This window comes from Xenopus laevis, chromosome 1L, assembly GCF_017654675.1.
Source record: "Xenopus laevis strain J_2021 chromosome 1L, Xenopus_laevis_v10.1, whole genome shotgun sequence".
NCBI lineage: Eukaryota > Metazoa > Chordata > Amphibia > Anura > Pipidae > Xenopus > Xenopus laevis.
The window spans coordinates 125225910-125251219 of NC_054371.1; the positions used below are offsets into that span (position 1 = coordinate 125225910).

At 40.2% G+C, this 25310-nt stretch overlaps 2 protein-coding genes across 2 annotated transcripts; both read right to left on the minus strand.

Annotated features, from left to right (window-relative positions):
• Nucleotides 1-690: 690 nt before the first annotated feature.
• Nucleotides 691-6057, minus strand: LOC108696842 (thioredoxin). Its single transcript, XM_018226523.2, has 5 exons — nt 5951-6057; nt 2915-3019; nt 1638-1697; nt 1482-1547; nt 691-863 (listed from the first exon to the last, which is right to left on the minus strand). The coding sequence occupies exons 1-5, from the start codon at nt 5969-5971 to the stop codon at nt 789-791; spliced, it is 327 nt and encodes a 108-aa protein (XP_018082012.1). The 5' UTR covers nt 5972-6057; the 3' UTR covers nt 691-788.
• A 10813-nt stretch (nt 6058-16870) lies between these two features.
• On the minus strand, nt 16871-24877 carry LOC108695339 (thioredoxin). Its single transcript, XM_041563441.1, has 5 exons — nt 24776-24877; nt 22831-22935; nt 20116-20175; nt 18292-18357; nt 16871-17690 (listed from the first exon to the last, which is right to left on the minus strand). The coding sequence occupies exons 1-5, from the start codon at nt 24866-24868 to the stop codon at nt 17628-17630; spliced, it is 387 nt and encodes a 128-aa protein (XP_041419375.1). The 5' UTR covers nt 24869-24877; the 3' UTR covers nt 16871-17627.
• Between the last annotated feature and the right edge of the window lie 433 nt (nt 24878-25310).

Sequence of the window (25310 nt, forward strand, 5' to 3'; positions counted from 1 at the left end):
TCTGTTCAATTGTTTTCAGATTGTTCTCCACCCCTCCCAGAGCTGCTTTAGAAAGGTAAAAAAATTAGACTTTACACTTCAATATTTGAAAAACATAGAAAATAGAAAGTAATTGGAAAAAGTCTTTTTTTCTGAAAAAAAGCCAACCAGTGTTGGAAGGTGAACAACCTCTTAAGTACATTGCATCAGTGCAAGCTGCACCTTGAATTTGATTTGGAATCTGGCTCAATGTTGCTTCTACCAATGAACATTGTTGTGTGTATGGGCCTTAAGTTGCTGGCGTGTGTCTGATACATTACAAACCTGTCTGTAAGTTTAAAAATATGACTTATCAGGCTGTTTGTGTGCGATTAAACCAGTGGTTCTGGATGTTCTGGCCACAGGGACATTCGGCAATGATTTGCTTGTCTCTGCCCATAACTTTTGGTTTTCAGGCATGTTAATAACTTTTGTTACTTTAGTAAACACAGTATATTGCCCACTGGTTCATCTTCAAAATGTCCTGTTTAGGCATACATATCATCTTTTAAATTGCTTTGACACCACAGCTCTAGATTATACTCACAAATGCTTTGTTCCAAATATGTTATACATGTTCAGGGCCTGCCTTTTGGGGTCCATAAGGAAGGGGGCACCAGATTGGTTATTATTCTTCTGAATATTGACTCAAAACACACTAATAACACTGAATTGACCTTTCCTATGCTCTTTAATAGATACTGCATAGAGACTGCCTAAAACAGAATTCCATGGAGGAAGAATACACTGTAATCAAGTTTGTAGCTGGATCAATTGCACAATCTTCTTAGTTCTTGTATCTTCTTCCCCAGAAATTCTGTATTGGCTCCTTGAAAAAAGTATACCTTTACAAAAACAAGAAAGCAAATTAGAATTATTAATATGCAATACCATAAAAGTACAGTAATGACTGGTATCATTCCACTATGTGGAACTTTAAAAAAACTGAGAATAAAATAGTACTGTATACTATTTTAGTAATTCAATAATTACTCAGCAAGTCCAGTTGTTGATGATTCTTTAAAATAAAACTGCAGATTGTGTCAGTTGAATAGCAAAAAAAACGGAATTCTCAAAGTTGACCTATATTTTAGTCTCTAGTGGCACTAAACCTTATGTATTAATGTGCAAATCCACCAAATGTCTTGTGTCCCATTATGTGTGCATTTCTGTTAGTGGCTGCTAGCACTGCATATTATGTGAGCTTGCATGTGAATGGTGAGTGCCCTGCATTTCCCTATCTTATGTGTCTTCTTATGCCCCAGAGGGCATTGGGTTTCTCTTCAATTTACCATGTGGGTTCTGCTCATCTTGTCATGATTATCTGCACTCTGCATCTATGAATGCATCAGTGTACTGGAGTTACATGCAAAAATATTTAGGCTTAAGCACTTACAGTATAGCATTTGATCCTGCAAAAGTATATGTGCCCTTGAACCTCTGACCTTCCCTACATGACATACCCTGTTATTGTTGTGGAAGAAATGAAAGGCTGGCAATCCAGTACATTTAAACTTCTCCAATAATTCCTAGAAGTAGCAAAGAGAAAAATATTACAACTAAACTGGAACTGACTGTAGATTGGTTATCTGTAAAATATAATGTATTTCTCTGCTTACCTGAGATTCAGACACATCAGCTTTAATGAAAACAACATCAGGCATGTGTTGAATCAGCGACTGTGAATAAACACAGAAAGGTTTTAGAGACCACAATTCATACGTTATATACCCAGTCGCCAACCTTTCTTTACCTCTGAGCCACATTCAAATGTAAAAAGAGTTGGGGAGCAACACAAGCATGAAAAAAATTCCTGGGGCTGCCAAGTAAGTGTTGTGATTGGCTATTTTGTAGGTGCTATGTGGACTAGCAGGCTACAGGAGGCTTTGTTTCTCAGTACACCTGATTTTATGCAAACAAAAGTTGCCTCCAAGCCGGGAATTCAAAAATAAGCACCTGTTTTGGGGCCACTGAGAACAACATCCAAGGGGTCACTGAGAAACATGTTGCTTCGGAGCCACTGATTGGGGATCACTAACTTAAGGGGTCACTTATGAAGATCCTGGGCAGGCAGTAAGGACAGGTCCCCAATGCAGTTGCACATTCCGCTGCTTCAGACATGGAAGATAGAAATGGCCAAGGGGACACCTACGTGCCTCCCTACCTGCCTCTCTTGCATTCTGTGCTGACTAACACAGTCAGTGCTGGATCCAAAAAAGAGGCCTGTGGCTATTTCCGGGCAGTCAACACATCATGCAAAATGTCAGACAGCTGCTTTTTTTTGCACTTTGCACACAGCGTGAGCTTACCATCTGCAATAGGAAGTAAGCTCTTCTGCACCTTGCATGTACTGGCAGTCTATTTTAGGTTTAAACCCAACAGCCTGACAAGAGACTGTCCTGACTGACATACATGTTGGCCTGTCATAGGCTGCTGCATCAAAGCCCCAGATCTGATGCAACCCATCTGCCCCTGACTAGGTGAAATAGCTAGCCAATAAGGACACCATATTTTTAGCATTTTGAACCCTGCTCCTTGATTAGTGCGAGAAGGAACAGCTCCCTGAATGTTGTGCAAGGGTCGGCTGTAGCACATGGGCATCCTCTTGGATTCCCTCTAGCTTTTGCATATTTTAGACACACAAGCTAAGGAAACCTATCAGCCCCCAAAGAATACTGTCCAAGTATGGCAGGTGTTAAGTAGCTTATGCATTGTGCCCGAAATCTCTGTGCTCTGCAATGTGCTCAGCCAGCACTGAAAACGTGCAGGTTCATTGGAGAGCCCAGTAGTAAATCAGCACTTTAATCCCTTACTGAAAAACACAATAATTTATAAGTGTATATTAAAGTAGTAGATACAAATATTGACTATTACCCAATGACAATATTTATCTTACCTCAAGGTAAGGTGTTGTTAATTTGCAGTAGCCACATCTTTTAGAACTCAGAGCCACCACTACAAGCTTTCTTCCAGACTTTTTCAGGACACAGTCCAGCTCATCCTATAAAGTAAAATGTGAGACTCTCAGATTTGCCTCCTCCTCTTAGCCTCCCTTTTAGGTTCAGTTAATTTTTTCCTAAAAACCTTTGGAATATGGTTTGCTCGTACTATATTTTACAAATGAAGACTCCCAGACTTTTCCTGTAAAAAAATACAACTGTAACTCCTACTAGAGCATGTGTTACGCGTGACTCTATTACTCAGGTTGTACCTCACTGTACAAGTGGAGGAAGGGTTAACCACACTGTATCACACACAAAGTTGATCTTGGCTGCCAGTGATTCTTAAAGCAAAATGATAACTGTGTATTTCAGAATATTACACAATCTCTTTGTGGTGCTACTTAGATAGCCCAATCATAAATCATGAGATAAATCTTTTAGACATTTTCATCCCTTGGATTGTACTCTTAATAAATCCTTTGTTCTGGCATGCATTATCTTTATTATACACAAGAGCAAGCGGGGTGCAGTTGCACAACATTAGATTTTACATTTACATTTTACTCTTCCACTTAGCGAAGGCCGATCCTGGGTGAGAGAGTCTAATGAGAGCTGCGTTCAGTCGTAACCAATTGAACAAAATGTTTTAAGCCAAGGTTACACTTACACTCACAATTAAAATTACACAATTTACATAGAAGGTGATGTAATTTACACATCAAACAAAAACAGCTGCAGAACAACATGACAGGGGCATGTTGAAGAGTAGTGTATAAAGTTAAGGCAAACACCCCATGCCAACAATGAATTAAAAACTTACGGTAAATTACACTGACCCCCCCAATGAATTGATTGACAAATTCATTTTATTGAATTATTTGTATGAAGTACTTATTATCGAGTAACATTAGCTGTTAATATTGGGATTGATTTATTGTATTGTATGAGTGTCTTCTAGATTAACTTTTTTGCAGTGGAATAACTAGTCGTTGGGCCCCACAGCAAGATCATTGGACCTCTAAAGTTTGGGAACAATGTATTTTTCCATAAACATATATTACAGCTGCTTATCAGTCACAGGCCCACTGAGCTCCTTACAGTTTGTGGGCCCCCAGCATCACCAGTGTCAGTTTTTTCTTTAGTCACTCCCTGTTTTTAATAGTAAAATAATTTGTTTTTGCATCATAGTTGCTGTGCTTGAAGAAAACAATAAAAATAAATAAACATCCGAAGTGTCCTAGCAAAACCTACCTATTAGTTGATTTTACATATAAGGGGCACGTCCAAATATTTTGTTACAGTTTTGCGGGTGTTAATGGGAAGCTCCAAGATTTCCGATGGCTGCCTGGGCTCGAACTTACCTGATATTCTCAGTAAACAGTATATAATATAAAATTCACAATACATTACATGGCAGCATGCTAACTAATATATTCAAACCATGTTTTCGTTTTAGTTATGCATTTAGTATACTGTTTATTGGCACCAATCGTGGTTATGAAATGCACCATGATGCACATAACTATGTACAGGAATTATTGTTACATGTTTCAGCAAGTATTAAAAGCCTAATGTACCTGCTGTAGTTATAAAGCAGAATAAAAATTATATGATGCCACCAGAAACTAGACAAGTTTCCAGACAGCTGTCATAAATGCTGACTAGAAGACATGCACCTACAGGGAAGGGGAGTAAATAATAGTGTGGCAAGAAGACATGCATGGAGACTGGAGGGAAGAGGAGGTTCACCATCAGTAACGGAAGGTTTTGCCAAGAGAAATTACAAAGGATCCTCTTAATAATAGGCTGCAATGTAGCTTTTCCCCCTGCTTAATGTGAAAAGCATTTTGTCTGTTGGACACAGTTTATAGTTTACTTTATAGGTGGGGACAAATAAATATATGCTGATGTGAATGTACAATGTCTGTTGCGGATATGTGTTGGCGATATGTAATTAACACATTATAATAACAGTCTCTTCAAGTAAAACCAGACTAAACCAGACAGAGCTGTTATGTTAATGTTGTTCCATGATTTAGAGTTCTTCCTTCTTGAAGTTTATCAAAGTTGATAACCACTCAATGAAAAAAGGGATTTCATGTATTGATATTGGTGAGCCAGTGTGGAAGAATATTGCTAGAATTCTTAATTCTACACTTGCAGTTTGCTGCTGCTGGACCATAGCTTGCATGGCCAGCTTAAAAAAAATATTGCATGGGCCCAACTAAGTACATGGCAAACTTACATTGTATTTACAATATGTACATTAATAGATAGTCAAGCTGAAAAAACAGATCATCTGCTTACTGCCTCCTCCATCTATGTGCATAGAACATTCTGGCAGTTCTATGATTAATCCAATCTGTGTGTATGTGTTCACGCGTCAGTCCTGTGCCTGATAATGCATAAAGATGGAGGAGATGGTAGGCAGCATGTTGGTTTAGAATTTTGGCATAGAAAACAGCACATGTGCCATGTCCCAGGAAATGTTTGTACAATGGCCTTTTGTAAAACGATTGTTCAAATAGACAGACTGTCAGCAGTAATTATCATTATCTCCTGTTATTTATACAGCACCAACACCTTTGCTGTACAGAGATTATCTCTTCATATCCTTCATATCCATCCCTGCCCCAGTGGAGCTTAAATTATAAACTCCCTATCAAATCTCCAATATGATCAATTTTTTTCAGGAGCCAATTAACCTACCTGTCTGTATATTTTTGGAGTGTGGGAGGAAACCAGAGTACACGGTTGAAACCCACGCAGACACAGAACGAGCATACCAACCCACATCATCAACTGTATGTTAATTTTTAACTATATCATTTTTTAAACATAAAATTAATAGCAACAATTAAATTGTGGCAGCTAATGAACCTATTTTATTCCTGCACAACAGCTTGTGTCACAATCACTGGTGCACACATTGTAGAGATTAACAATTTAGTCAAATCAAAGAGTATAAAACATTAAATATTGCAACTTACACAGTCATTGACTTGATTCATAGTGAAGAGGAAGCTGTTCCTTTAGCTCTTCCAATAACAAAAAGAGACTAAAGGACACAATGATCTGTTCTTATATGTCTGCTGATCTTTCCAAAGTCCCTGGGGCATTTGGCGGATCCCATGTTGCAAAACTAAATAGAACAATTCTATGTTCTTCCAAGTCAGGAGTGGCAAGAATTACAGAAATTAAATTGCATGACTAATATGATGCAAGTAAGAACTAAGCTCTCAGTAACTGCAAATAACTAAAATATAGATAAATACTACCAAACGTAGTGCCCATAGCGCTATCATGAATTTCGTTTGTCACTGATAAATAAACAAATGCCCCATGTAGGTCCATGATACCCAATAGGCACTTCCTAATGAGCATTCAGTGGAGACACTAATATGAATTCAGTGCTGTTCAGACTGGCATAAGAATGATCTGCTTACAAAAATATTCAGTGAAAAAATATTTAAAAAAATAAAGCAACAGAAATTAATTATGTCGACCAAAATTGGGATCGTACTACGTTTTCAAATTTGACACCCGAATCGTATGATCTTTAAGAGTAGTCGCCCGAAAACCTAGGCTTTATCGGACTATCAAATGTGGTCACTATGTCAAGAAACATCTTCAGGGACATCTGCCATTGACCTGCAAATATAAAATGGCATAAAATGAGCATAATTACCTACAGGCTTAAAGATTGGTTTTGAGTGTCCCATAAAGTAATCATAAATACGTAAGTCCTTTAAATATTCTGTCCCAAAAAAAAAATGGGTTTAAAATCTGTAGACGGAGGTGAATCCTCCATTCCAGTAGGCCGCTCCAGGAGAATTGGATTCCCAGACAGGTAGCTGCATGGTGATTAGGCTGCAGCTGCACAGGGGTTGGCTCCCTAAGAAAAGGATCTGGGTTTTTCAAAGAGATAGGGATAAATTCACTAACGGGCGAATATTCGCCAGAAACGGCTTTGCCGCATTCGCCACACTTTGCCAGGCGCAACTTCGCACAGACAACGCTAATTCACTAAGTTGCGAAGATTCGTCTCCGCCGCTGAACGTTTGCGAAGTTGCGCTAGCTTTACTACAGCATACGGCGGGAAGTCAAATTTCAATGGAGGCATATATGAAGCAGCAAATACATTACACTACACAAGCCCAGGGAAGCTTAATAAAATAAAATAGAGGTGTTATATTGCCCTACACATGTGCCCAGTGTATAGTTTATGTGCCATATGTTAAGAAATGTAGGGGGGAAGGAGGGTACCCAAAAAAAAATGTACAATCTTTTTCAGCCTATCACCCTGTAAAAAGGAAAAGACGGCAGCGTTTTTTGGACTAAGAAAAAGACTTTATTGCACTTCGCCTGGTCTGAGGTGGCGAAGGCAAGTCTGGCGATAGAGTTAACGTTCAGTAAAAACAAAAACTTGGTGAATTTGCGTAGTAACACTCTTTCGCCAGAGCAAAAATATGCCTGTCATTAGAGTGTGAAGTTGCGCTTAAGTCTTTCTCCTTCGATAGTGCAAATCGGCGAAGTGCCGAAATGACGTTACGCTGGCAAATTTTCACCAGTGTTAGCCTTGAACCTTGGAGAAAGCTGGAGCTGCTGTTCTGTGTGTTCTAACAGCCTTATACATAAGTGTGGAAGATGTATTAGTGCATTTATCATTGTAAGAGATTGGGGTGCAAGGTTAGATTTGTTTTTTTTTTTTTTGTATTTAGTTTTTTCACTTTGGAAACATACTGGCTACAGACCAGGACTGTCTGTGCCTCTGTATGTCTGGAAATGTATGAAAAAGATCTATTCCCCAGTGCGACCATGGTACAATTACCTGAAATCGCTACAATGGAATCACTGAATAAGAAAGATACAAATTGTAATTACACATTAACATATATAGTTTTTGGTAGTAAGTATAAATGACATTAATGGAGTTCATCTGGGAAGTAACAGTGGACAGTAAAGTAGTGAATGTCTATGGGAATCTGTTTGAAAGGTTCTACAGATTGTTCATTTACTTCCTTTAATCAGAGCCACCATTAGAAATCACAGGGCCCCATACAACAACATTTTTGTGCCCCGTGGACCCCACCATGCCCGTCCCACCCCAGCCCCACCCCCACCCAGATCCCGCCCACTCCCCACACAGTTAAAAGACCACACAGACATCAGCGCTAAATACGGTAACCCCGCCCCACACGTATTGTAAAAAAGCTATTGATGGTCAGGGCCCCCTTATAAGTTAAAAAAAAACTGGAGCCAGGGCCCCCCATAAAAGTTTTTTTTTTTTTAGAAAAACATTGACACTAGGGCCCCAGAAAATGTTTTTTAAAAAAACATTGGTGTCAGGGGCCTATAGAGTATTAAAATAATACATTGGTGGCCAGGGGTTGAAAAAAATAAAAATGAACTCACATTGGTGTTCAGGACTTCAACTTCGGCTGCTTTCATGACTTCGGGTCATTTCACCGCTTTGGGACTTTAACTTCGGCTTGGGTTTTTTCGTGGCTTCCGGACTTTGGCTGTTCAGCTTTTCGGCTCTTCGGGACTTCAGGAGAGGCGGCACGGCTTTGGCACTGTCAAGGGGTGCCCAGCTATTTCTGGTACAGCAGTACCCCCTGTGCCCCTCTGATGGCGGTCCTGCCTCTAATAATAAAATAACAGATATCCTAAAACATGTAGGGATACACCCCTTGGGATAGAATGGTCCCTTTTTTTGGTGGAATTTGACTCATTGCAAACACATACAAGGACACCAGCAGAAGGGACTGTGATTGTTGAAGCAAGCCTGCAGTCTGTGCAGTGGAATGGTCCCATGTACAGATAAGTCTGGCATCACTATATACTGGGAAAGTCTGGCATCATTATATATGGAATCGAATTGTTCATTCTTTTGGTGCCATTGGGCTCATTGCAAAGTTACAGCACAGATGAGGATGACAACAGAAGGGACTCTGAGCCTTTGATACAGTGGTTGCAGCAGGCTGCAGTGGAATGGTCCAATTTTGGGCTATTTTCCTGTAGTTTGTGTCATATACTTGAGAAAAGCTTATACATATAGGGGCCTGTTTTTTATGCTATGTGAAACAAAATTTGCCATAAAAATGGTGTAAAATACATTTATCAAGGTCTGTTTTATTTTATACCATTTACGTCAGATTTACTGCCATTATTTTACACCACTTCAGACCTTAAGTAAGTTCCGGCAGAAGTAGCTCTAAGAAAAATTGGCCAGTTCTTCAAGGCAAACCTGGCCCCATTTTATACACTGCAGTATATAACTGCTTCATATTGTATACTGCTGCTACATTCCATGGAGAGACCTGATAAAGGCCACACGTAGCGGATCTCAGCCTGTGGATAATCATCTGCATTCTGCATCCTATGACAAGAATTAGCACCTTCTTTGCCTGCACCAGGTTCCATAGTGCAGGGCTGGGTTCAGGCACACGCAGTAGATTTCCGCACCAAAATGCAAACTCTAGTGTTTCGCCTGCACCTTGGCTGATACAATGGTTCTGGGTACAGGAAAGAAAGGGGCTAAATCTCGCCGTAGGAGCAGATTCTCAGACTGCATTAACTGAATATACTTTACATGTTAATGTTGATATAGCTGAATTGCTCTGAGATAATGTTTTGCTGACTAATGCAGATAAAGTTTCACAAGCAATAGACAATCTATCTTCATAATGGAAGTATGATTGCTGGAACAACTGTTCTCATCTTATTTGTGAAGAAACGCAAGCATAGCTGATGGCGTAGTTTTGACATCTGATGCCTCATCAGTTACAATTGAAAGCCCCTGCCCATGATACTGTAACCATTTGATTAAGTTAATTTAACTCATATTTTCACTAAACTTAGTCTGGAGCAGGGGCGTGGTCTAGCGTGCAATGGAGTAGGACGCACAAGCCAGGAGCTCCGCTTCATTTGATCCTGAACGACTGCTTTTGGGACGGTTTCCCACTTTTACTGGTCACATCAGTTGCCTCTCTTTATTGCCCAGCTGGACTACTATGGGAGGTAATAAGAAAGGAGCCGAAACGGCGACGAATAAGATGGACAAATTTGTCCGCCACCAATCCCAAGATGGCGCCCGCTCTCAGAGAGGTAATGCCTCCTCGGCGCCGGATTCGCAAGATGTGTCGGATGACCAAGGCCCAATTGAGCCCACTTTGAAAGAGGTGCTGCAAGCTATCCGTGATACTCGACAGGCTGTCGAAGTCAAGATTGATACCCGTGTGGAAGAGGTAAAAATTGATATTGCACTTCTACGACAAGATTTGCAGTCCCTCAGAGAGAGAACTACAGAAGCTGAGCGACGTATTTCAGACCTGGAGGATGTGACGAGAGAGTTGCCTCAAAGCATACGGGACTTACAGGCGCAGTTGCGCACTTGTAGGGCGAGGGCTGATGACCTAGAGGGCCGTCAACGACGCAACAATATCCGAGTACTGGGTGTACCCGAGGGTGCAGAAGGCCTCAATCCAGAAATATTTTTGGAGACCCTGATTAAGGGCAAGATGGCGGCTGGCCAACTCTCCGAACACTTCCTTATAGAGCGGGCTCATCGGATTCCATCCCAACGGCCCCCTCCGGGAAATTTGCCTCGGACGCTGATCGCCAAAATCCTGAATTACCGCGACCGAGACGCTGTTCTCCGTTACATGCATCAGGAGGAACCAGTGAAGTTGGGCGAGGCCACCATTTTATTTTTTCCGGATTACACTATTGAGGTACAAAAGCTACGGGCCAAGTTTACAGAAGTCCGGAAGAAGCTTCGTGAGAAGGGTATGGTGTACTCCACCCTGTTTCCTGCAAAGCTGCGAGTGGTTGATGGCAACAACACAAGGTTTTTTACCTCCCCGCAAGAGGCCATGGACTGGATAGAGCGGCATTAGCAGTCTGACTTTCCGTGGATCCGTGAGTAAAATCTTAGGCTGGCATGTCCCTTGCTAACATCCCTTTATGGGGACTGGGCCCATTGGAATGACTTTGGCTCTAGTAATCCAGGACATGGTGGCGGTCCTATGGACAACTTAAGGGCGTTGTGTTAATATCACTACGTTTATGTGACTTTTGTTGGTTTTACCGTTGCAGAGGGATTAGTCTCTCCTGTTCATATATGGAAACCTCCTTCTACTAGCGGATCTGGCTAGTTTGGACCTTGTTTTAGTAATACACCTTACTCTATTGGGTTAACCCTGCTCTTATGCAGAGGCATTTGTTTAGTTTGGGGATGAGGCTTGCCCGAGTTGGGAATGTAAGCAGGGTGGGTTGGAAGGGTATTTGCATTTCACTGTTTTCCCTTATCTCTCTTTTCTTTTCCCTGTTGGTACAATACTTCATGAATGTACATTTCATATCTGTTGCAATATGTCAATGCTCACTGTTGCCTCTTGGAACGTAAGAGGCCTGAACGACAAGGTTAAAAGAGCTCTATTGTTTGCCTCCCTTAAGCAGTACTCCCCAGCAGTGGTTTGTTTACAGGAAACCCACCTGACAGGTCAGAGGGTGTTGGCGCTTAAGAAGTCCTGGGTAGCTCAAACTTACCACTCCTGCTTCTCCACCCATGCAAGGGGAGTCTCAGTGTTGGTTAAAAAGCAGATTCCTTTTACTCTACACCAAGTTATGACTGATCACTGGGGCCGATATGTTATTCTGCATTGTACTATTTTCACATGCGAGTTCATTCTGATCAATGTCTATATTCCTCCACCGCTGTCTTTTGATCTGTTGAACCTGATTTTACGTAAAGTGGCCCTCTTACCGCCTTATCCTCAATGCTGGGTGGGGGATTTTAATGGCTATTTGCAACCCGATATTGACAAGCTTAATGCTACTGATAATAGGCCTACCAAGCTGGCCCAATGGGTAGATTCCGTTGGTTTAAAGGATGCTTGGAGAGCTAAAGATCCTGACTCCAAAGCCTACTCTTGCCATTCGTTGTCACATCAGTCAATGTCGCGCATTGACTTGGCCCTGGTATCCCCTGAATTGTTGCCAAAAATTTCTCATATTGAATATATTACTAGATCAATCTCGGACCATTCCTTACTGTTAATTAAACTCTCACTTTCTCCGGGTACGTCTGCTAAGAGATGGCGCCTCAGCCCGTTATGGTTGAAACAGACAGAGGTGCTAGAGAAAGCTCGAGACTCAGCTATTCACTATTGGGCTGACAACCAGGGCTCCGCTGCACCATCGGTGCTATGGGATGCATTTAAGGCAGTTAACAGGGGGGCCTTAATACAGGCGATTCACACAGTTCGAACTCGCACTAGACAAGAAGTGGATTTGGCACAGTCACAGGTAGAGGAGTTGGAATCTGCATATATACGGTCCCCTACCAGTGAGAATCATGACCTGTTGGTTCAGGCGCAGGGGAGGTATCGGTGCACACTCACTAAAACCACCCAAAAGAAGTTACTCTATGCATCTCAATGGGGTTTTGAGCAGGGGGAAAAATCGGGTACTCTGTTGGCATACCTGTCTAAAATCTCCTCTCCTCAAACGGTTATTTCTGGAGTTAGGGATGAGGTGGGAAACTTTATTACTGACCCGGAACGGATGGCGGCTCATTTTGCCTCATTTTACGAGTCCCTGTATAATACGAGAGTCACTTACAGTTTGGGAGAATTAGATGCCTTCCTTGATGCTTTCCCCTTCCCACGGCTTCCTGGGGACCATGCCCAATACATGAACAGACCTATTTCCTTACAAGAAATAAGAGATGCTGTTCACTCTATGGCCACATCTAAATCACCGGGTCTCGATGGGTTACCTAGCGAATGGTATAAAGCCCTAGGAGAAGAGATTATTGGCACACTGCACACTATTCTTACTCAATCATATGAGCAAAACCAACTTCCACAGTCGTTTTATTCAGCGTTGATTGTGTTGATACATAAGGAGGGCAAGGATCCAGAACTTTGCGCCTCGTACCGGCCAATATCTCTTTTAAATGTTGATGCAAAAATTTTGGCCAAGGTGCTGGCTACTCGATTGTCCTCAGTGATTTCTATGTTGGTTCATTCTGATCAGACGGGATTTATGCCAGGCCGTTCGACTGATGTTAACCTAAGGAGACTTTATTTTAACCTACAGGTACCTCATGACAATACAGGCTCGAGGATAGCTGTGGCCTTAGATTCGGAAAAGGCGTTCGATTCGATCGAATGGGACTATTTATGGGTGCTTCTCAGGAAGTTTGGGTTAGGGGATCCGTTTATTACATGGATACGACTTCTATATAAGCATCCTAGTGCACAAATTAAAGTAAATGAAGTAATCACACCTCCATTTCGGTTACAACGAGGCACACGTCAGGGTTGCCCACTCTCCCCAATGTTATTTGCATTGGCGATTGAACCCCTTGCGTTAATGGTACGGGATACCCCTCTGATTAAAGGATTAAGATATGGCAACCTAGTGGAGAAAATATCGCTGTATGCTGACGATGTCTTGTTGTATCTGGAAGATCCTGGCCCTTCGCTACAGACAGTCCTAAAGATCTTTAACTCATTCACCACCTTTGCGGGGTTACGTATAAATTGGACTAAATCTATTATTTTCCCTATAGACCCGGTAAGGTGCTCTGATCTGCTTGCGGATACTCGTTTACAATGTGTGGAGTCCTTTAAATATCTGGGCATACACATTCATCGTGAGCCAGACCAATTTGTACCTATGAACGTCACCCCTATCACTCAGAAACTTAAATTGGCCCTCTCGGTTTGGGGATCTCTGCCACTGACGTTGTGGGGGAGGGTCAATTTGATTAAAATGGTTTACTTACCCAAATATCTCTATGTGTTTCATAATAGTCCACTCCCACTCCATAAGGAGATTTGTACTGGAATCCAGTCCTTGATTACTCCATTTTTGTGGAACAATAAGGTGCCACGGGTCTCCTCTAAGGCTCTGAATGTGCCCTATGATAAGGGAGGTCTTGGGTTACCTAACTTTCTCTACTACTACCTAGCATCGCAAATAGTCTATATTCATTGGTGGCTCACGCAAGATCTAGATAATCCTAATGTCTTACTTCAGGCTCATTGGGTAGGCTCGCTAGAGGCACTACGGAACTGCCCCCTTCGGAAATTGAAAGACCACCCAAATCTGCCCCCTTGTATGCTGGCACCCTATCAGGCTTGGCAAAAGGCTATGAAATTGCTTGGTGTTAAGTTCCCACTCGAGTCCCCTTATCTTCCACTATGGAATAACTCCTATTTGCCACATTTCCATGAAGCTGATGCGGTCGGTTATTGGGCCCCCAAGAAGCTTAAGTATTTAGGAGAATTAATAGTAGACAGTCTTTTTGTGGACAAAATTAAATTGGAACAGGAGTTGGACATCCCTACGATTCCCATGTTTCGTTATCTCCAACTGAGGCATATGTTCCACTCACAATTTGGGGGACTATTGGGGGACTTGTCAGAACCTGTCATACTTACCTATTTAAGTCAACTTCATCCTCCTAAAATGATTTCGTATGTGTACACTAGTCTTCTGCTTATTCTACCTTCTCCATTTGGAAGAGCATATGACACGTGGAAGTTAGATTTGCCATCCCTTTCTATCGATCAATGGGAGGAAGGGACAGGTCACTTATATAGCTTTTTAATTTCAGCTAGAGACAGGTTAATCCAGCATAAGTTTCTCTTGCGTACCTACCTTACTCCTAACAAGCTAGTTCGAATGGGTAGATTGACTGAACCACGGTGCCCACTCTGTCGTGTATTGGATGGTTCCTTCTGGCACATGGTATGGACCTGTCCGACAATTGTGGGCTATTGGAAGGAAGTGTGTGTATATATTTCAGAAGTCCTAGAGGTGCCTAATATGTATAACCCTGAAAGCTGCCTGTTGGGGATAGTTGAGGATCTCCTGACGGCTGCCCATGTTAGACTAACGGTGAGGACATTACTGTTCTATGCAAAAAAAATGTTGGTGATGCACTGGATCTCTCCTGATCCTCCGGTTAAGAGGGAATGGATACAATATGTTAATAACATGCTTCCGTTAATAAAACTCACTTATGAGGCTCGAGGGTGTCCGGGTAAATTTCAGAAGATGTGGGACTTGTGGTGTGATATTCACTTAGGGGCTTCTTCGCATTGATGTATTGAAATTTGCTGTACATTTGATTGTATGCTGTGTGTGATATGATGTTATTGTACCTTCTTTTCTTTGCTTTCCCCTCCCTCCTTTTTGCTTTCTGTATCCCTAATTTTTTGAAAATAATAAAAAGGAAACCTGTTAAAAAAAAAACTTAGTCTGGAGCAAGACTGTTTGGACAATCAGTATTTATCGCAGGCAGCATAAATACCTGGTCAAGTAATTTAGATATTTAACCCCTGTAATTCACTATTAAACTGCATTGCTTGTTATATTCCCCACACCAATATTCTGCTTCTTTGATTATGATCTTGGAAAGCAAGTAAATAAAATTGCTGGGACCCATAGGTTGTTGCATAGCCAAAACTATGAAATGGGGTGGAAAAATGATCAAGGCTGGCGGAGGGGTCTAGCTGTGTGTGGAATGAAAAAACATTATAAAAATGTGTTTTCATTTTCAAAACGAGCAAATATTAGGAATATAAGGCAAAGATAGAAGCATTAGTTTGCACCATTAATATCTGTTTAATCATAATCTAAATAATATATATATATATATATTGCTGATTTCTGTGCTAGTAAAGTTACAAGGAAATATTACAGTAGAGAGAAGAAAAATGAATTCATAGAGCTAGAAAAACTGTGTATGGCTTTTACATTGCTTGTCACATTAGCAAATTAACCTTGTATCTGTATTTGTGTTTTTGTTAAGTATTGTTCTTATATCAAATTTGGCAATCAACCTTGACTTTTTAAAATTACATGGATGTGATCAAATTGGTTGGATCATTAGGCAAAAATACAGGGCAGTGTAACTTACTAATGATCCCACGTATGTGTTGTAAGGGCATGGGCTCTCAGCCTGAACATATTTGTAGGCTGAGAGAAGCTGATCCACTCCATCTCAACTGATTTGAATTATGTACACTTGTGTGTGTGCTCACAAGCAGTGGAGCAGAAGCAGAGGTCAGTCCAAATACACAAAAGGAGGCATCTTCGGGCTGACCTCTGCTCATCACTGCTGGGTGTGACTACATGCAAGCTAGAGTGGCTTAGATGAATGGGGCAGGGGCATGGAGGGTATCCGCTTCTCTCAGCCTGCAAAAATACAGGCTGAGAGCAATGGAGCATACACTCGGTGTGGCCTTGACCTAACTGGTAAGTTTTGCCTTTTTCACCTATCAAACTTGGTGCAGTCAATAGCCCAGGCCCCAGACAGATCTTCAAAGGGGAACTATCGCAAAAATTTTAATTTAATATAAGCTTCATCATACTGACATAAGAAACTTTCTAAATACAATCAATTAAAAATTCTGTACTGTTTCTGAAATAATCACTATTCCTCTCTCAGCATCTGATTTTCCTTATTCTGTCTTCATGCAGCAGTTGGGTGTCAGATATTCATTGACAGATAGATCCAATATATCTTATAGGGGGGCTCCTTTTGCCTAGAAAATGTATTAACTCTGTTAAAATCACCAGACATCATGTCTCTCTACATGCAGGATTTGTGCAAAAGGCAGTTATTTTGTTAGATTTTGTTTGTACTGGAATCAGTTATTTGAATGAGCTCTGATATATCTGCTAGGAAAGAAAGCCCCCCCCCTATAAGATATATTGGATCATTCATCTGGCACCCGACTGCTGCATGAAGAGAAACAGATGCTGAGAGAGGAATAGTGAAGATAAACTTGATTATTTCAGAACCAATGCAGAATTATTAATTGATTGTATTTGGAAGGTTTCTTACTTCAGTATGAGCAAGCTTATATTAAATTTTCATTTTCGTAATAGCTCCCCTTTAATTGCAGTGACAGTTGCACATTATTTGTCAAACTGTGTAAAATTATTTACATCAGAAAAATGGTCTATTTGTAACGGTGATAACTTTGCACCTTCGGATGATTTAACCACAGGCAACAACTTTCTGTGTGCTATGGCTCTAAGGGTGTGTATTTTCTGACCAAATGCTGTAAAGGTATGGGACCTATTATCCAGAAAGCTCTGGACCTGGGTTTTCCAGATGAGGGATCTTTCCGTAATTGTCTCCCTAAAATGAATTTAAACATTAAATAAACCCAATAGAATTGTTTTGCATCAAATAAGAATGTATTATCTTGGGTTGGATCAAGTTTAAGCTACTGTTTTATTATTACAGAGAAAAAAAAATCCATTCTAAAAATATGAACTATTTGATTTAAAATGGAGATGGCCTTTCTGTAATTCAGAGCTTTCTGGATAACAGGTTTCCATATAACGGATCCAATACCCGTATTTTTAAACACTTTTTTTTTACAAGCCATTAAAACTTAGGGAAAAAATATAAATAGCAGCAATGGATGAACACCACTGCTTTTTCAACACAATTGTTTGCCACAATCTTAATAAATATATATAATATATATTATAAATATATTATATAATTAATTTTTTTTTGCCAATATCAGACAGATGTATACACTTATACAAGAAGTCAAATGTTTTCTGAGAAAAACAGATAAAGAAATAAGCATTATATTTGGAAATAGTTCTGTAAACATTGACGGTTCAGCAGAACATCTGAACTGAATTCCTTAGTTTCATTGCATCAGCGCCAGTGAACTCTTCAATCTGAGAGGGAGAAAAAAAAAATATAGATATATTTCTGCATTTTCTAAAGAACAGTTTTGGCTTCAGCATAAAAACAGTGGTGCTTTGTGTATAAACAATGAGGATTATTAACTATTTTTGTCCATCCTTGTACAGAATATTATTAACCCGTAATACAGTATATGCCTCCCAAGCCAGCCACCAGGGGGCCACATCACTAGAGCAGAGAGCGCAATTGCGCAAGGAGACTAATTTCCAGTAACTAAATTCTTGGTAACATACGGTACATATTCTGCTGCCTGTAGCAATGTTTTCACCTTGCCTCACTGCAGGACCATCACTAATTTAATACAATTAATGATGATTCTTTTTATATCAATTGGATGTTCAATTTCATATTCTAGCACCGGTTTTTTTAGTGTAAACAACGCTTTCAGCTGCAGTGTGAGGAAGACCTATACAAGATGCCGCTTCTCTGCATATTACTTTAGTAACATTGCTTATTATTTAAGTTTTAAGTCATAAAATATAAAGGCATTGCTTGCTCTTTTTTTTGTTATTTTGCTCTTGAGTTACTGCATGGGAGACCATATTAGTAAATCAGCTCTGCTGTAAAAACTACCTTTTGCAGACCCTTGTAGAAAATGAATGTTGGCACAGATCGGATTTGATATTGTTGAGACAGAATCTGAAAATAAATAAGAAATTAATGAAGATTAGGAGACAGTCATAAGTGAGGACAAGTTGTTCTGGGTAAAACAGTTTTGCAATTGACAAATATTGTCTAATAGTAGTGATGCAACTAATCCAGGATTTGGTTTGGGATTCGTCAGGATTCAGCCTTTTTCAGCAGGATTTGGTTTCCTTCTGCCCGGACGAACCGAATCCACATACTAATTTGCATATGCAAATTAGGGACGGGGAGGGAACTCGCGTGACTTTTTGTCACAAAACAAGAAGTAAAAAATGTTTCCCCTTCCCACCCCTAATTTACATATGCAAATTAGGATTCGGATTCAGTTCGGTATTCGGCCGAATCTTTTGCAAAGGATTCGGGGGTTCGGCCGAATCCAAAATAGTGGATTTGGTGCATCCCTACCTAATAGTGTCAAGTCTCCAGCATATGCCTTTACCATGTTTTGGGATTTCCTGATTCTCATGCTGTCGGCTCCCTCCGTTGGACACTTGCTGTAACTACACAAGACCATTTCCTATATTCATTTTACACCGCCATAAGGCTTAATGGCAGAATTTGGACTAATCAGGCTACCGTACGCCCACCATGTGACCTAGAGCAATGCCTTGTGGGAGCCAGGACTCCATTTTACAGACCATACTGCTGGAAGAAGCACACAGTAGAGTCCTGCGCGGGTCCATTTTTTGGGACCCGAACCCGACCCGTACCCGCAACCTGCAATCCGCAACCCGGACCCGCAACCCGCATTCTTACCCGCTTGGACCCGCTACCCGACCCTACCCGCAAGTACCTTATCCGCAACCCGGACCTGCGACCCGCTGACCATCAAGAATCAGGAAGTGCTGTCATTGTAAACCGGAAGTGACATCATCGGAAGTAGACGTGATCAGAAAAAAAAGGAGTAAAACAGGAAGTGCTGTCATTGTAAACCGGAAGTGACGTCATCGGAAGTAGACGTGACCAGAAGAAAGGAGTGAATATCGATATTGAGAAGACCCGTGGCCCGACCCGCAACCCGCAGAACCGCTGACCCGCGGGTATACCCGCACCTGGAACTTCTAAACGCAACCCGCAGGGAACCGCAGGTTTTTGCGGGTAACCCGCGGGTACCCGACCCGCTGCAGGACTCTAGCACACAGTTCTGCATCTCCCTTATGATAGAATCACTGGTAAGGAAATAGTTACACCAAAACACCTCCACAGCTGCCAGAAACCCCAGAGACATTGCTACAGAGACATTTATGCCAGTATATATATTTTATGCTGCAGTTATATGTTCATTTGCATGTTTTTATATAGTTCATTGCAAGCATACTTATTATATTTTCTGCTGTTTGTATTACAGTTTCACCTCTATTCCACTTGTTTATCCAGTAAAATCTACAGACTCCAAGCTTAGTCTCTTTATTGGATTGTGGAAATGTTTAGCTGCATGTCAAACTACACACTGCCCCAGGATAATACGTAGCGAGGACAGAACAAATAGCCTAGTGACAACACTTCTACACTTAGCGAGTTAGTAAATAGTGTGTGATTCTGGAAGCATGAAAAAAATTTATATTTTTAATATTTTCCAGTGGGAGTACATTATTCCCAATACATTGTGCAACAGAAGTTTCCTATAAAGTATATACAACTAGTGATGGGTGAATTTGGGGCGCTTCGCAGAAAAATTTGCGAATTTCCCGTGAAATTTGCAAAATGGCGAAAAATTCGCCCATCACTATATATAACACAGTAATAACTTACTGATGCATCATCCACATCTACTTGGCAAAACACAGTGCCAGGATAATCACGAATTAGCTTCTGTAAGAAAAAGCACAATAAAAATAGGTTACACCAGTGAAAAACTAAACGGTGTGTGTCAACAAGGATATCTATACAAATGGGCAAATTTGCTCTTTGACAAGAACCTATAGCAACCAATCATTGATAAGCCTTTTTAAGTCAACTGCAGTTAGAATAATGAAAGCAACAGTGTGATTGGTTGCCATGGATTATGGCTGAGATGCAGATTTGTCCAGTGATATCATAGATTGTTAGATTTACAGTAGAAAAATAAAAAATATTTATCTAAATGGACATACACAAAGTTTTTCACTAAAGAGAAAGCATGAACTTTCAATTTGAATGAATAGAACAATGCCATTTGACAATCACTTTGCATCGCTAAAGGCCAGTGTCTACATATACGAACCAGTCGGTCACATAACTCTGAAGACAGCCCATGTATAATCACTTTAAGATGGGTTAAAGTGCTGTGAAGCTTGTTCTGTGTATAACTTGAAGTTTTTAGGTTCCATCCTAAAGTGCAGGCACAAGTCACATGACTGGGGGCAACTGGGAAACTGACAATATGTCTAGCCCCATGTCACATTTCAAAATTTAATATAAAAAAATCTGTTCGCTCTTTTGAAAAATGGATTTCAGTGCAGAATTCTGCTGGAGCAGCACTATTAACTGATGTGTTTTGAAAAAAACATGTTTTCTCATGACAGTATCCCATTAAAAACATCAAGGCTTTGTTCTCTGTCAGTGCCTCAGGGCCTCATGTCAAACTACCACATTGGTAAACTGGATTAGTCAAATGGATTATAGGATCTTGACAAACTGGCAATCTGGGCAGCTAAGTGGCAAATTAGATTCAATGTTGATAATAAAAATATCCAAAGAAAAGATTCACCGGCACACAGGTATTGCTGGCAGGGTGAAAAACCCTTGCTTTAAAGTTTAATGGTGCGACATAGCATGTCGCACCATTAAACTTTAAAGCAAGGGTTTTTCACCCTGCCAGCAATACCTGTGTGCCGGTGAATCTTTTCTTTGTACAGTTGCGGGGTTACCGAAGCCCCTTTTTTCCGAGCACCAGTGTTAGTATATACTCGAGAGGGCCTGGGTGTGCGTGGGCAGTTTTGATTTTTTCAATAAAAATATCCAAGCCACTTATACCCTTAATGGGACTGCACTAGGCAAATCCATTATGGAAAAGGACCTTGGAGTCCTTGTAGATGATAAACTTGGCTGTAGCAAGCAATGCCAGATAGCAACAAGGGCAAATCAGGTCTTGAGCTGTATTAAAAGGGGCATTGATTCACTGGTAAGGTCCCATCACTCAAACAGGACATTATTGTATTAGAGAGGGTACAGAGAAGGGCAACTAAGCTGGTAAAGGGAATGGAAAATCTCAGCTATGAGGAAAGACTGGCCAAATTGGGGATGTTCACGCTGGAGAAGAGGCGCTTAAGGGGTGATATGATAACTATGTATAAATATATAAGGGGATCATATAATAATCTCTCTAATGTTTTATTTACCAGTAGGTCTTTCCAGCTGATGCAAGGTCATCCATTCCGATTAGAAGAAAGAGTTCTGCTTAAATATTCGTAAGGGGTTTTTTTTACAGTGAGAGCTGTGAAGATGTGGAATTCTCTCCCTGAATCAGCTATACAGGCTGATAGATTAGATAGCTTTAAGAAGGGGTTGGATGGCTTTTTAGCAAGTGAGGGAATACAGGGTTACAGCTCATAGTACAAGTTGATCCAGGGACTAGTCCAATTGCCATTTTGGAGCCAGGAAGGATTTTTTTTCCGCTCTGAGGCAAATTGGAGAGGCTTCAAATGGAGTTTTTTTTGCCTGGCAGTTAGGCAGGTTAAAAAGTTGAAATGTTGAACTTGACTGTTTGTTTTCAATCTAATTTGCTATGTTCATATGTTATATATGTAGCTGGATGTGCTGAGAACAGTAACATCGCCATACAATATGCATTGTTCTGTTTTTAAAAAATTTGTATATCTTCAATATTCCTTGTTTGCCAGTGTGGTAGCATGTCCAATCATTCCTTAAGAAGGCAATATAATCGCATATAATCCTATGATTAAGGGGTGTTTTCGAAATATGCTAAGCCATCCATTTCACAGCAGCCATCTGTTTTATAATGTTATAATAAAAAGTGTTTTTTACTTTAAGAGGTGGTATGGCCTCAATCGTTTTTGGTCTTTGATAATCACACTGAGTGGGCACAATGAATCGTCTGCAGTACGCCTGTGATATGTAGTGAAGGGAGCAGGGGCGAGTCTGAATTGTTTTGCTGAACCATTACAAATGATCACATATAATACACAAACCTATGTGATAACCTTCACCAATGGAGAAATATTTTTTTATTCTATGATGGCAGTGGGATCTCACACCAGATAAACACCTATAGTAAACTCTGCAATTGTACCTAAGGTGCCAGTTTTCCACACCATTAACATTAAATTGCATTTTCTTGGAAGAATGCAGCAGTTTTCTTTTCATTGTTGTGCCAAGCTATTTTAGAACTTGATTTACCAATAAGCTCTGAAGCTGTACTGGTGGCTTTTGGTGGCAGAATAGACCTCAAGGCATTTCATAGCAGTGTTTTCTTATTTTGCCAGTTAAATGTATGTTCACATACAAAACACATTTTAGACCACTTACTTCAAATTCTGGGGCAATTCTTCTACAGTTGCCACACCATTGTGCAAAAAACTTAATTACCACAAGTTTCTCACCAGATTCTTGGAGTGCACGTTGGACTTCCTCCTGTGAAGAAAATACACTTGCATAATAAGTAGTCACTGATACACAAAAATTAAAACATTTTTAACAGGAATTTATCAGCATCCTGACCAATTTAACCTTATTAAACTAACCCCCTACCTTCTCCCACTGGCCTTACTTGTGTCAACTAGCAACATATTTTTGTCCAATACTATCCAAACAGCGACATTAACTTGGGGAGCAGGGCAAAGACCTGACACACAATGATGTTAAAATATGTAATATTGAATTGACTGTGGGGAGGCAGTCACTTGTGTGTCATAAACCATTACCATTGCAGCAGATTTAGATAACATTATTAACAATAAAAGCAGAAATCAGGACTGTTGGGAAATTTAAAATGTTAAAGCCTTTGCAGGACTGGTGACTCCATAGAAATAGCAGAATTGCATCTTTGGGAACCTGCTTTACTTGTATATTGGTGCTGCCACCCAAAAAAAGTCAGTGTCTAATTAAGATATTGGGAACTCCCTAGCACAGTAATCATACGTTGTCTCATTTGTAGTGATGGGCGAATTTGGGGCGTTTCGCTGAAAAATTTGTGAATTTCCTGTGAAATTCGCTAAACAGCAAAAAAATCGTTGAAACGCCGATGGCGTCTCGTTTTTGACGCCGGTGAGTTTTCGTGGTGGTTTTGCCAATTTATTCGCTGGCTTTGAAACGTGGAATTTGCTGCAAATTCGCGCCTGGCAAATAAGTTCGCCCATCTCTATTCAACTGCACCATAACACTTTAGTTATGGTCCATCCTTTTAACTTTATTGCAGAATATCACGTAAGTAAACAGTTGAATTCAAAATTCAGAAAGTCTCTTCAGTATATAATTAAACTGGGATAATAAAATGAATTCATCAGATTTTCATATACCTGCACAATTACCTGGGTTAATTGATGTAGGATCTGGACCAATAGAGTGATTTTAGAGTTTGAGAATTAGAGTAACATTATGACTTGCATAGAAAAGTCTGTACTGTACACATGAACCATTACATTCAGACCAAGTCTGGAGCTTATTAACCCCTCTACCAATGGCATTCCTTTTTGATGACTACCTACCTTCTATGATTTACCAAATCATCCTACAGGGTGTAGTGGTCTGTAAGTTTGAACAAACTCTAGTGTATCCAGTGGCATAACTAGATATTACTGTGCCCCACAGCAAATTATTTTCCAGGTCCTCAAAATGTCTAGAGGTTGACTTGTTTTACCAATATTTATTGAACTTGTATATGAATTAGGGCCTCATGGGCCCCTTCTTCTGTAGTTACGCCCCTGAGTGTACCATTTCACCAACTTCCCTGCAGCTCACATTTATGTGAACTTTCAGAATGTTCTAAAATGTCTTATTGAAATTAACTTTTCAGTTGGTCTTCATGTTTTTTTGTTTTTTTTCCGTTTTTGAATGTTCTACCTTCTAGTTCTGCCTTTTTCCAACTTCTAAATGGAATATCTAACCTTGGCAGCTAAAAATCTATTATTCTTTGAGGCCACAATATTATTTTATTGTTACTTTTTATTTATTCACTGTCTATTCATGACCTTATCTATTCTGAACATTATCTATTCATATTAAAGTCTTTGATTCAAACTGCCTGGTTTCTAGGGTACAATAGAACATCGGAGCCAGATACAGTAGCTGCTAAACAAAAAGGAAAATGTTAGAAATACCAAAAATATGAAGAACAATTGCACATGGTCTGGGTATATTACGCTTTACATCATACTACATTTACAGTAGTACATTTAAAGGTGAACTACTCATTTAATATCAGTAACCAAATGGTCATGAGGCAGTCTGTGTAGGGTGAAGAAGCTACACTTACCATGTTTTTGATGATTCTAACCATCTTCACGTCAGTTTGCTCACTTTGCAGATTAAAGTCCTTAGCCTTGTGCTCTTTAATATACAGAAACATTAAAGGTGGGGCTTCCGTGACTAACTTTTTAGTTCCTTCCTCCTCAGAATGTGAGGTGCCTAGCATGTAGGGTGTAGGTAAGCTCCCAGTAAATGGCTGTAGTTTAGGTTTGTGGATTTTTGGAACACGCCCAAAGAAATTAAAGAGACAAGCTCAGAATTACTGCAGGCATGTGTATGGCTAGGTCACAATTATAAACATTTAGGACTTAATTTGCTAAAACTATTTACATTATGGATTTTAAGTAGAAATTGCAATTGTTTCATGTATATTTAAAGTAAAGTTTGGGAAATATGGGCATCCACAGGAAATTTTCCAGGGGTGGTTCTCCATTTATTTAATTTGTTAATTTATTACTTGAGATGTGCAATGTAAATGATGTATCAGTGTTTGCAGATGACACAAAACTATGCAGGTAATTAAATTCCATCCAGGATGTGTC

Excerpts from the sequence above, each read along its gene's own strand:
- LOC108696842 (XM_018226523.2), bottom strand. The coding sequence starts at position 5,971 with ATGAATCAAGTCAATGACTGT. Across the intron at positions 1,698-2,914 it reads TAACAACACCTTACCTTGAG|TCGCTGATTCAACACATGCC; the intron begins GTAAGATAAATA and ends GTTTATTCACAG. Across the intron at positions 864-1,481 it reads TCTTCCACAACAATAACAGG|GTATACTTTTTTCAAGGAGC; the intron begins GTATGTCATGTA and ends GTTTTTGTAAAG.
- LOC108695339 (XM_041563441.1), bottom strand. The coding sequence starts at position 24,868 with ATGTTTCTGTATATTAAAGAGCACAAGGCTAAGGACTTTAATCTGCAA. Across the intron at positions 22,936-24,775 it reads TTAGAATCATCAAAAACATG|GAGGAAGTCCAACGTGCACT; the intron begins GTAAGTGTAGCT and ends TTTTCTTCACAG. Across the intron at positions 20,176-22,830 it reads GAATTGCCCCAGAATTTGAA|AAGCTAATTCGTGATTATCC; the intron begins GTAAGTGGTCTA and ends TTTTTCTTACAG.